The 13345-nt window shown below is 31.2% G+C and overlaps 1 protein-coding gene across 3 annotated transcripts in view; it reads right to left on the reverse strand.

Moving 5' to 3' along the window:
* The window catches only part of LOC148955071 (cyclic nucleotide-gated channel alpha-3), a 339464-nt gene that overhangs the window by 45235 nt on the left and 280884 nt on the right, over positions 1-13345 (reverse strand). For all 3 annotated transcript variants that reach the window (XM_089108043.1, XM_089108044.1, XM_089108045.1), the window contains one exon: positions 8088-8240. In XM_089108043.1, the coding sequence (XP_088964169.1) occupies positions 8088-8240 (153 nt within the window). The remainder of the gene's footprint in view (positions 1-8087; positions 8241-13345) is intronic.

Consider the following 13345-nt stretch of genomic DNA (forward strand, 5'->3'; position numbering starts at 1 on the left):
TCAGAACCGAAATGGAACTTTTTTTTATTTTCATTGGAAAAAATTAGAATTGAACTGTAACTTTTTTCTTTTTTTGAGATAATTCAGAATAGAACTTGAACCTTCTCATAATTTTTTGAGTGAAATTTCTATATTGTGTATCTAAGAGGTGAATTCCAGAAAGAGTTCGTTACTTACTTAAATTTTTTCATGATTTCTTGAATGAAATTTCTGTATTGTGGATCCAAGAGGTGAATTCATGAAAGAGTTTGCTACTTACTTACAATTTTTTTTCATAATTTATTTAATGAAATGTCGGTATTGTGTATCCAAGAGGTGAATTCAAGAAAGAGTTTGTTACTTACTTACAATTTTTTTCATAATTTCTTGAATGAAATTTCTGTATTGTGCATCCAACAGGTGAATTCAAGAAAGAGTTTGTTTACTTAAAATCTTTTCATACTTTCTTGTTTGAAATTTCTGTATTGTGTATCCAAGAGGTGAATTCAAGAAAAAGTTTGTTACTTAATTACAATTTTTCATAGTTTCTTGAATGAAATGTCTGTATTGTGCATCCACGAGGCGAATTCAAGAAAGAGTTTGTTACTTACTTACGATTTTGTCATAATTTTTTGAATGAAATCACTGTATTGTGTATCCAAGATGCGAATTCAAGAAGGAGTTTGTTATTTACTTAAAATTTTTTCATAATTTCTTGAATGAAATTTCTGTATTGTTTATCCAAGAGGTGAATTCAAGAAAGAGTTTTTTACTTACCTACAATTTTTTCATGGTTTCTTGAATGAATTGTCTCTATTGTGTATCCAAGAGATGAATTCAAGAAAAATTTTGTTACTTACTTACAATTTTTTCATAATTTCTTGAATAAATTTCTGTATTGTGTATCCAATAGGTGAATTCAATAAAGAGTTTGTTACTTACTTACGATTTTTTCATAATATCTTGAATGAAATTTCTGTATCGTGTATCCAAGAGTTGAATTCAAGAAAGAGTTTGTTACTTACTTAACATTTTTTTATAGTTTTTTGAATGGAATTTCTGTATTGTGTATCCAAGAGGTGAATTCAACAAAGAGTTTGTTACTTACTTACAATTTTTTCATAGTTTCTTGAATGGAAATTCTGTATTGTGTATCCAAGAGGTGAATTCAAGAATGTGTTCGATACTTATTTACAATTTTTTTATAAGTTCTTGAATGGAGTTTCTGTATTGTGTATCCAAGAGGTGAATTCAAGAAAGATTTTGTTACTAACAATTTTTTCATAATTTCTTGAATAAAATTTCCGTATTTTTTATCCAAGACGTGAATTGAAGAAAGAGTTTATTACTTACTTACAATTTATTCAAAGTTTCTTGAATGTAATTTCTATATTGTTTATCCAAGAGGTGAATTCAAGAAAGAGTTTGTTACTTAAACCATAATTTCTTGAATGAAATGTCTGTATTGTGTATCCAAGAGGTGAATTCAAGAAAGAGTTTGTTACTCACTTAAAATTTTTCTTAATTTCTTTAATAAAATTTCTGTATTGTGTATCCAAGAGGTGAATTCTGCTTACAATTTTCGCATAGTTTCTTGAATGAAATTTCTGTATTATGTATCCAAGAGGCAAATTCAATAAAGAGTTTGTTACTTACTTACAATTTTTTCATAATTTCTTGAATGAAATGTCTGTATTGTGTATCCAAGAAGAGAATTTAAGAAAGAGTTTCTTACGACTTTATTAAAACTAAAATATTATTAATAAAATCAGATGTATTTTAAACGTGGATGTTCCGGTTTCTGAAAACTAAAAACTCTCTTTGACTGTGCGTCTGGAAGGGGTGTTTGCTTGTCTGGGGAAATTTTTGAGAAAAAAATTCAGCTCATCTCTCTCAGACTTTATTATAAGTTCTTTTAACCTATCTTATTTTCTAATATATCCGCTATGAGCCTGTTAGTAGTAGTATCTATATTTCTGAAAATTCCTTTTCTTACATCTCCAACTTTTTAACAGATATTCTAAACGTTTGACGTTCTAGCATACCCTAAAAATAATGGAAATATATCAAAGTAATGCATAAAATATTTTTATTGAAATAATGACACGTAGAATATTAACATATAAATATGTTGCATACATTTTTATATATTATTAATGTCATTTACAAACTTTGGACTTTTTAACCTTTTCCATAAAATACTTCGTCATGTTATCTCTTGATGGTGTAGCTATTGTCTTCTTTTAGTTCGTAATCAGTAGAATAATCATTATGCCATTTTGAGTCATAAACAATTTTTACTGGGGTGTCACCTAAATGTTCAATATACATTTCGTCTTTGGTATTATTAGGTTCATTGATTATATGATCAATAGTAGTAATAACGGTTGCTGGGACTTCGTTTTTCCTTGATTCATCTTTATATTTCTTAGTGATATTTTCTGCAAATACATTTTTTATTTTTCCAGCAATTTCACTTGTCTATTAACACATTTTTTTACACAGGTAACAGTTCCTGCATGTGGACAAGATATGGTTTATAATATTAGTAGAAGAGTATGCCTGTGTTCTTTTGACCTTCCGTTGAATGCTAATACCCGAAAGCTGACGATGGGGTGTAACACTGGGTAACATGTTACCACAAGCACTAGCAAAAAGATGCACCTCTTCATCAACTATTATTTTTATTTTGGCATTCTCATTGGGTACAATCATCTCTGGGGATCTCAATCTCGCATATCCACCATCGTAAGAGTTGAATTTTTTTGGTACTCCAAAGAAATTTAATTCCTTACTGTCATGACAATGCATGCATACATTTCCAATAGTGCTATCACTTATACCTGTTTCATAGTTCATATACTTCTCCTTCTCGGCATTCAATTTTATAATAAACTCTATCATGCGAACACACTTTCTTTAAATACTTCATCTTCAATTTGTTAAGGATACGACTTATGTGTTATTCCTTCCACTGCACAATGATTAATGCCCAAAAAGCATGCAAAAATCTAGGTAGTGTCGATAACCTGCCAATAGAGGTACCACTGGGAAAGCCGCGTCGTGTCTAAGACCGTGCATAGAGTACTATTGGTACAACCGTAAGCATATTTCATGTCATTTTAAGATTTATAAAAAAATTCTAAGTCCAAGAAAATTCAGTCCCAAAAAAAAGATGCTACTACAAACATTATTTTTCTAATAGTAAAAATCATGAGAGAAATATCTATATCATTCTAATTTTGAACTCGGAAATATTAAATGTCAATTTCTTATGTTTTACATATGTTTAATTTCATTCTAATAAAGTAAAAAAAAGTTGAAAAAAAGTTGAATAACTCTAATTCCAAAAAAATTCAGTCCAAAAAAAGTGCTACTACAAACATTATTTTTCTCAAAGTAAAAGTCACGACTAACATATCTGTATCATTCTCATTTTGAAGTTGGAAAATATTAAATGTGAATTTCTTATGTTTTAAGTATGTTTCATGTCATTATAAGACATGTAAAAAAAGTTGAAAAAAAGTTGAATAATTTCCTAAGCCCAAAATTATTCAGACTAAAAAAAAGTGCTACTACAAACATCACTACTACAAACATCACTGTATCTAAAGTGCTGCTAAAACATCAGTGTATCTAAAAAAGCTTGAAGTCCCACTACAAACATCATTTTTCTAATAGTAAAAATCACGACTAACATATCTTTATCATTCTCATTTTGAACTTGGAAAATATTAAATGTGAATTTCTTATGTTTTATGTATGTTTCATGTCATACTAAGACATGTAAAAAAAGTTGAAGAAAAAGTTGAATAATTTTCTAAGTCCCAAAAAATTCAGTCCAAAAAAAGTGCTACTACAAGCATTATTTTTCTAATAGTAAAATTCAAAACTAACATATCTATATCATTCTCATTTTGAATTTGGAAAATATTAAATGTGAATTTTATATATTTGAAGTGTTTCATGTCATTCTAAGAAATGTAAAAAAAATTGAAAAAAATTACCATGTTAGAAAATAAAATAAAAAAAAGTTAAAAAAAACTTGAAAAAAAGTAAAAAAATGGGGGAATGGGACCAAAAAGTTGGAGGGTGGGGGCCCCTTGGAGATTGAGGAGAGGGGATCCTTGGAGGTTGAGGTCCTCGGTGGTTAGGGTCATTGTTGGTTGCGTTCCTTGATGGTTCAAATCCATTATCATCTCACTAGTTGATATTGAAGGATTTCTAAGGATTGTTCTGAATTTCTTTATTAAAATTCTTTTCTTAGCATCAACAACTTTATTAATTTCAACTTTTTAGCATACTCCAATGCTAAAGCATATTTTATATTGGGAATACTGGTCAATTGATACTTATGTATTATACAGAACACAATCGAGAAGTAGAGCTAGGTCAAGTCACAAGGTCATCTTGACCCTTACGACTCTATTAGTTTTAACTTTTAGCATACACCAATGCTAAAGCATATTTTTTATCGGCAACACTGCTCGATTGGTATTTGTGTATTATACAGAACACAGCCAAGAAGTAAAACTAAGTCAAGTCCCATGATCACCTTGTCAGCAGTAACCGTTTCCATAGATTGATACATATGATGCAATTCTAACATTCATATCAAGTTGCATGAGACTTACCATTCTCTCAAACTTACCTTAACTGGTAAGCACTTTTAACCCCCCTTTTTACCACTTTCATTCTAACCAACTAAAACAATTGTCGTATTATTGTCATCTTGGTTTCATCCCTATTATTCATATCCTCATTAAGGACGTTCAGAGCAGAGTTATGCCAATGGAATACCCTTTTCACAAATTGAGTTAGGTTTACGCAAACGATACAACTTTTTGATATCTCTAATATTGTATGCAATCATTAAACCTAGCTATGAGTCTATTAAACACCCAGCTTATGTTTCTAAATCGCAGATTTTTTTTTCTATAGTAGGTTAGCGTATATTTTTAAAGCCGAAAAAGAATTTTGGTGAGTCTGAAGTTGTGAGAGTGTTAGGACTCTATATATATATATATATATATATATATATATATATATATATATATATATATATATATATATATATATATATATATATATATATATATATATATATATATATATATATATGTATATATATATATTTAGGTGAACATACCATTCAATGCCTTTTTATGGTCTTTCTGAATATAGGCCTAGGACCAATCATCACTTTGCTTAGACATTGAATTTTAAGTTTTTTATGGACCCTTATATATATATATATATATATATATATATATATATATATATATATATATATATATATATATATATATATATATATATATATATATATATATATATATATATATATATATATATATATATATATATATATATATATATATATATATATATATATATATATTTATATTTGAGTCCTAACACTCTCACAACCAACTTCAGACTAACCAAGATTCTGTTTCTACTTTAAAAATAAACGCTAACCTATTATAGAAAAAATATCTTCGATTTAGAAACAATTTTATTAAATATAATTATAACAATAATAATTAAAGATACAATTTATTTTCCTCGATATATTTCACCAGTGTATCTAAAGTACCTTGAAGTCTATTTATATGCACTATATTTAGTTTCACAGCAAAGCATAATTGCTCCTCCAATTTAAATTTGCTCAATGGTATCACATCTCTTGTATACATACCGTCCCATTCAAGACTTAGTCGACATTCTCGTGTAATTTCCACTGCTACGTTTGGTACTCTCACCTTTGCATCATTGCTGCTACCTGCTTCACCATCAAGCTCCAGTAGTGTAAACATACCACTCATTTTCTATGCTACTATCTGGTCAAATAATAGAGTACGACAAATAAACTGCTCTCTCTCTGAATTCAATTCTCTTACTAATATGAACTACAATAAAAATCACTCCTTATATTGGATCTGATTGCTATAGATTGCTTGCTATAGCATCATAGCTATGCTAATTGAGTCACCATATATGGAGTACCCTCCGTATCCATTGTCGCTGACTGGTCCAAAAATGGAGGTTGCCTCAGAAACCTGTCTGGGAGGTCTTGTCCCCTTGAAACTGCACACTTATTCTTGTCTCTTCTGCGGCTTTATATAACTTACTACTTAAATATTCTGTTTACAAGTCTTTCCAATTGAACAAAACAAAGCCCAATTTCTCATGATTAAATTCAAGTCCATTTGTAGAGTACTCTTACTTAAAACTACTCTTACTTCAAATACTCCTATTTAAAAACTATGCAATCTGCAACTAAACACAGAACACATATAACAAAGCGCCACGATGATAGACTGATTTATCATTCGCTTTGCAGCAAAAAAAAACAAAAAAAAAAACATCACAGGACGTAAGAAAGAGTTCAATGCATGGCGGCAGTCCCACTAATCTAAATTAACTAAATTTAGATTAATTAAGCTGAAATTAAGCTAAAGTCATTACTTTTATCGGCAATGATATTTATCACGTGATTCGTCTTGTTGTGTTGCAACGTTTGTCCAGTCAATTTTGTCATAACGTTAACTGGTTAACTATGCTACCCATTTTTAATTTCAATAAAATTCCGTCTGATAATCGAGTGGTAGGACGTTTAAGATTTTTTTTGGGTAGAATAATTTTCTGAAACCAATAAAATATTTTCCTGCCTCCAGATTCGACACTTGTTAATTAAACGGAGGACAGTTGACAAGTTAGCTGAGTGTAAGATTTGAGGAAACCGGTTTCATAGCCACAAAGAAAAATGACGGGTGACAGAATGCATTGGATTTGTATAATTTGGGCTATATATTTGCACACTAGGGGGGGGGGTAGGTTAGGTCAGGGGTGCTGTTCAAATACTTAATCCCCCTCCCTAATGGGCAAATATATAGCAAAAAGTATATTGTTACATTAACTAAAGATTATATGAATTTTATATTCATTAGGATTAATCTAAAGTCACTTCTTGGGTGTGTTTCGTTTAATTAACAAGTGCCCTAGTGTCTACTACAGTTCCTTTATAATGTTTTCAAAATTCCTTTTGCACGTCTCCGTCAAACACAAATCACCACTGATGGACTGAAAATGACGTCTAAATAGTACTAATCTTTAAGAAATAACAACTGTGGCCACAAAACAAGCGAAACATATGGCAATATGATAAAAAGGGTTGTCATTATTTAAAACAATCAAAAACCAGTAAAGTTTAAAGGAAGCTACTATTTAATTCATCTCTACGAGGGTTTAATTTGTTCTCCCATTAAAATGCAAAAAAAAAAGGAGAAACAGAAAGGGTGGGTGGAGAATTCTGAAATAGGAGAAACTGTGATGGGGAGCTCTGCTGCAGAAAATCGAGGCCAAGGACCCTTGTGGTGGGAAGTTGAATGTGAACACCCATGTATGTATTTGGCAAGATGGATTTACTTCATTAAAAGATCAGGAAGCCTTCTCTTCTTGAAATTAATACAAGGGATGGTTTTTCCGGTCATTTTGGATATGACCAAAAGCTAACAATTTGCTTCGACACCTAATTAGTAGTTCCCTACCTCAGACTTAAGGCCATATTCAGGACAGGAGGTTTTCCGGATTTCGAGCAATTTTTCTAGTCGGACAAATTTTTGTCCGACTAGTGGAAAAGTAAAAAGATGAATATAAACAAATTGTTGGTGCTTTTGATTTTTTGGTGCTTATGTATTATACCGAACACACAAAAGAAGTCAAATTTGGTTAATGCTAATGAAATAAAATAAAATAGGATGAATATATAATAGTTTAGAAACAAATTTGGGCAATATATTTGCACATTAGGATGGGGTATGGGTGGGGGGCATAAAACATAGTATATATTAAATACGTAACGTAACGTAACGTAACCTAGGTACCTCCCCCCTAAACCCCACAAAACAACAGTTTTGTAATCCATTTATCTCTTACAAATATCCGTTTGACGGGTTTCCATTAGTATTTCCTTGTATAGTCTATAGCGCTGTGTTGAATGTAATGCACCAGTACCGACTTTTTTTTACCCCACCTCCCAAACAAAAGTTCTGGATACACCCTTGCTCAGACTGTAAGGAATTTAAATAATTTGTACAATTTACCTTTCCTGCAAATATAATCTCCCGGAGAAAATAAGACAGGTCGTAGACGGAGAACCAATTCACAAAGAAATCCTGCTTCAGTATTCTGGAATATTTCAACTCTCTTTAGAGTATCCAGATGAACGTGGATTGCTATCTCAGCTTTCAACTTGTCTGCAAAAAAGGATTTGCTATTATCATTTTTCCCTTCTCTTCAAGTTTACGTAATTTAACAAGTTCCTATAAGAAGTCCACGAACACGTTCTATTTTGAAAAGAAAACAAAGTTACAAAGAAAATTTGAAATGGTTAAAAAAGACAAATGATTCCTTGCAAAATTCAGTTTTCATATTTATTAAAGTGGGAAGGTTTCCATCAGCATTTGGGGTTGAAATTGGACAAAAAGAAGCCGAAAATGCACAAAATTTCAGCGAGATTACATAAAATGTGATCAACATTGCCACAGTTGTCATACAGATTTTTTTTTATGGACCCACGATTCTACTATTTAGTGCTAAGAATGACAACTCTGGGGCTGAAATTTTAATAAGAAAAAGGTCACACAGAGATACAAATATGCTGCCATGTGCCCGATATTACACAAATTGGAGCCAAGCGTGAAGGAATTGTTACCGAAAATTCCAAGAAATTTAATCAAGAAGCACAAAACGGAACCGAGAAGGCACAGAGAATGTATAACAAAAAAAAAATGTTACCAAGTATGTACAAACTGGGGCCGAGATTGAAAAAAAGTAGCCAAGATTCTCAGTAAAAAGAAAAAGAGAAAAAAACCGATTAAAACAAGAGATTGTGTCAAGAATTATAAAAAAAAGGATCCTGGAATGCAGCATATGTAAATGAAAATCACAAAAAATCACCGAAAATCCGCAAAATCGCTGGGATTAAAACAGTAGCAGAAATTTTCTATAAACAAATTTATATACTTGTAGAAAAAGAAGAGCCATCAACTTTAAAAATAGATCCAAAATGCAGGAATAGGAGCCGATATTTTCCAGTAGAAAACTTCAGTCCTGTTTTTAATTTAATTTTTTCAGTTCTGTTTTGAACTCTAGATTTTAGATCAAATATTCATTATTTCATTTTATAATTTTCTTTAAAATTCCACAGGGATTGCACGACACTACAAGAAGTATCTTTTTGCTAATAACTTTTAGAAAAGCTTTAGAAGAAAGAAATTGATTTTTTTTTCAACGATAATCATAAAATTTTCTCACCGATCTTCTTCACCTCTGCTAGTTTTACTTTGTTTTTAAACAGCTTATTCTGGTAATATACTCAGGAATCTCAATGAAAATAAAATAAAAATAAACGAAAAACTTCTAATCGACCTCTAAGGGAACTTCTGCTCATTGTATTTCGCAATTGCATAAATGTGTATCGGTTAGGGCCAGTAGCAACCAAAACCCTAAAAACAGAATTTTGATAAGAACCAATCCATAAAAACGGTTTTTTACATTGATTCCAAATGTATTGAATTCATTAAAGTTAATTTTACCATAAAAAGCTACGAGCCCGAGAGTATTTGCCTGATTTTCGAAAAAGCGGAAAACAACCCATAGAAGTGAAACGATCATATGAATGATGTGGGAGGATGTTGCAAGGAAAAATGTAAGGGAAATGGGAAAGATTTAAGGGAAATAGATTGAACCACGGGAAAGGGGTATTTTCTGCCATTTTGTGGCACCAAACTACAAATTTGTCCCAAAGAGGACCAAGCTGCTATCGATAGAAAATTCTGATATTAGCCAATCAATTTGTAAATGGAGTAGAAGAATAACTCTACTCTACTAAATATAGAATAGAGTTATTGTAATAAAAGGAACTATCCCTGTTTGGAACTCTTATTTGTTTTGTTTAGGCCTGGGCATAATTTAAAGGCCGATCAGAAATTAAATATAAAACAAAAAGATTTTTCAACTGAAAGTGAGGAGCAATAATACACCTTAAAACACACATAAATTATTCCGTATATGAGGGGTACTTTACCCCCTTCAAACCCTTGCTGTTTACGGTAAAGTTTGATAATTTGTCCAAACTACTGAAACCACTACTTGTCCCAAATACTGAAACAAAATAACCGTTGAATTGAAATAAGAAGCTTTTTAAAGCCCTTAACAACTTTAGTACAAGGAGCGAGGGGTTGAGGGAGGGGCAGCCCCCCATATATACAGAATAATTTCTGTTCGTTTTAAGTATTAATATTTCTCCTTACTTTCAGTTGAACTTATTCATCTTTTATTATTATTAATTAAAAAAAACTTTTTCCACAAAATAAGTTTTCAAAGAAAAGTAAAGAACTCCATAAAAAAAATGAGCAAAACTAAAATCAAATAATCTAACAAACGTGAAACTACCAAAAATCAGCATTGATAAATAAATGAACCCCAAAACGAACAGAAATTACAATAATTAATCGAGTCAAACTCAAAACGAGCAGAAATTAACATAAGTTGGGCGCAAAACCCCTGTGCCTTCCCAAGGCCAGAACAAAATTTGCACTTTACTGAAAGAATATAAATATTTTGACTTTTATAACTTTAATAAATCAAATAATATTAACATTTTGATTACTAAATATCAGTATATGTATATTAATCTGACAATGCAAATTCATTTGTATTTTTTCAGTAGTGCAAATTTGGTTCTGGCCTTGGGAAGGCATAGGGGTTTTGCTCCCAACTTATGTTAATTTCTGCTCGTTTTGAGTTTGACTCGGTTAATTATGTAATATCTGTTCGTTTCGGGTTTCATTTATTTATCAATGCTGATTTGTGGTAGTTTCACGCTTGGTAGATTATTTGATTTTAGTTTTGCTCATTTTTTGTTTAATGGAGTTCTTTACTTTTCTTTGAAAAAACTTATTTTTTGGAAACAGTTTTTTTAACTAATTTCTGTTCGTTTTATATTGAAATAATCTTTTCAGGGAAAAAGAAAATAATACTTTAAATCTTTTCGTTTTTTTAAGACTTTATAGTTTGGCCTGCTATATTTTTGCCGGAGAAAAATTTTCAGCAGTTTTTAACAGCATACGCCCTTTTAAAAATCTGGACACAAATAGTACTGTTTAATTTAGTTTCATAACTCCTCTATTTGCCCTGTAATGGAAAACTTGATACCATTCGCAAAAAATCTGTTTACTTTCTTTGATAGCTTGGATACACTTACACTATTTGGATTTGGTTAAATTTTAAGAGCAGAAGTAGCACCGAACGTTTGAACCTAATACCCTCAGTCGTTCTTCGGATACTGCTGAGATGCCTTACTGGCAATTAGCATTATCACAATGCATTTTAATTTAATCTTAAGGCAGAATTTAGTTTTTAAACATATAAAAATTGGATTTGAGGAAGACTAAAATCTATTCTGTAAATCATATGCAAGAACTGTCTATATAAACTTTATATGTCCCCAAAGCATAACTAACAACCCAAGCACTGAGGGCTCTGAAGGGGTTATCTTCCTAAGAGACCCAATTTCAAGAAATTTCAAATACGAAGAACAAAATGAATATCTCATAAATTTTAATTGGATGTGTTTGTAAAAATGGTGGGCGTGAGAGGGGCGTTAGTCACTATCCAATCACTTTCAACTATTAAAAAAGGCACTAGCCTTTTCAATTTCCAATTGAATGAGCCCTTTTGAACTTTCTATGACAACGCTTTCAATAAAAACTTTAGATGCCCCCAGGGCATAACTTACAACCCCTCCACTGAGGGCTGTGGGGGGAGGGGTTGTCATCCTTTAAGGCATAATTTCCAAAACTTTTAACTACGTTGAATAAAACGGCTATCTAAAAATTTTGATTGGATTTGTTTTGGGGAAAGGTGGGCGAGAGAAGGGGGTTATTTGCCCTCAAATCACTTTTGACTATTAAAAATGGTACAAGTCCTTTGAATTTCAAATCGAATGAGCCCTTTTCAAGTCTCTACGACAAAGATTTCAATAAAAACCTTATATGCCCTCAGGGTATAACTTACAATCCCTGTCCTAAGGGTTGTGGGTGAGTATCCTCCTTAAAAATATGTTTTCTATCTGGAAATTAACTACCCTGAACAAAATGACTATCTCAAAACTTTTGTTGGAAATGTTTGGGGGAATGATGGGTGTGGGGGGGCTAGTTGCCCTCCAATCACTTTCGACTATTAAAGAGGGCACTAGCCCTTTGAATTTTCAGTTGAATAAGCTTTTATTGAAATTTCTACGACAACGGCTTCTTTCAAAACCTTATATACCCCCAGGGCATAACTTAAAACCCTTGCCCTGAGGGATGTGGGGGAGTTTCCTACTCAAAAACATATTTTCTATCTGGAAATCAACTACATCGTTAACATAAGTTGGGCGCAAAACCCCTATGCCTTCCCAAGGCCGGAAGAAAATTTGCACTTTACTGAAAAAATATAAATGTTTTTACTTTTATAACTTTAATAAATCAAATAATATTAACATTTTGATTACTAAATATCAGTATATGTATATTAAACTGACAATGCAAATTCATTTGTATTTTTTCAGTAAAGTGCAAATTTTTTTCTGGCCTTGGGAAGGCAAAGGGGTTTTGCGCCCAACTTATGTTAATTTCTGCTCGTTTTGAGTTTGACTCGGTTAATTATTGTAATTTCTGTTCGTTTTGGGTTTCATTTATTTATCAATGCTGATTTGTGGTAGTTTCACGCTTGGTAGACTATTTGATTTTAGTTTTGCTCATTTTTGTTTAATGGAGTTCTTTACTTTTCTCTCAAAAACCTATTTTGTGGAAAAAGTTTTTTTTAAATTAATTTCTGTTCGTTTTATATTGACATAGTCTTTTCAGGGAAAAATATAATAATACTTTAAATCTTTTCGTTTTTTAAGACTTCATAGTTTGGCATGCTATTTGTATGCCGGAGAAAATTTTCAGCAATTTTTAACAGCATACACACTTTTAAAAATCTGGACACAGATAGTACTGTTTAATTTAGCTTCATAACTCCTCTAGTTGACTTGTAATGGAAAACTTGATAGCATTCGCAAAAAAATCTGTTCGCTTTCATTGATAGCTTGAATACACTTACGCTATTTGGATTTGGTTAAATTTTAAGAGCAGAAGTAGCCCCGAAAGTTTGAACATAATACCCTCAGTTGTTTTTGGGATACTGATGAGATGACTTATTGGGAATTAGCATTATCACAGTGCATTTTGATCTAATCTTAAGTCAACATTTAGTTTTTAAACATATAAAAATTAGATTTGAGGAAGACTAAAATCTATTCTATAAATCA

The sequence above is a fragment of the Artemia sp. Qi Xiang Cuo genome, chromosome 2 (genome assembly GCF_049724085.1).
Source record: "Artemia sp. Qi Xiang Cuo chromosome 2, ASM4972408v1, whole genome shotgun sequence".
In the NCBI taxonomy this organism is placed as follows: Eukaryota; Metazoa; Arthropoda; class Branchiopoda; order Anostraca; family Artemiidae; genus Artemia; species Artemia sp. Qi Xiang Cuo.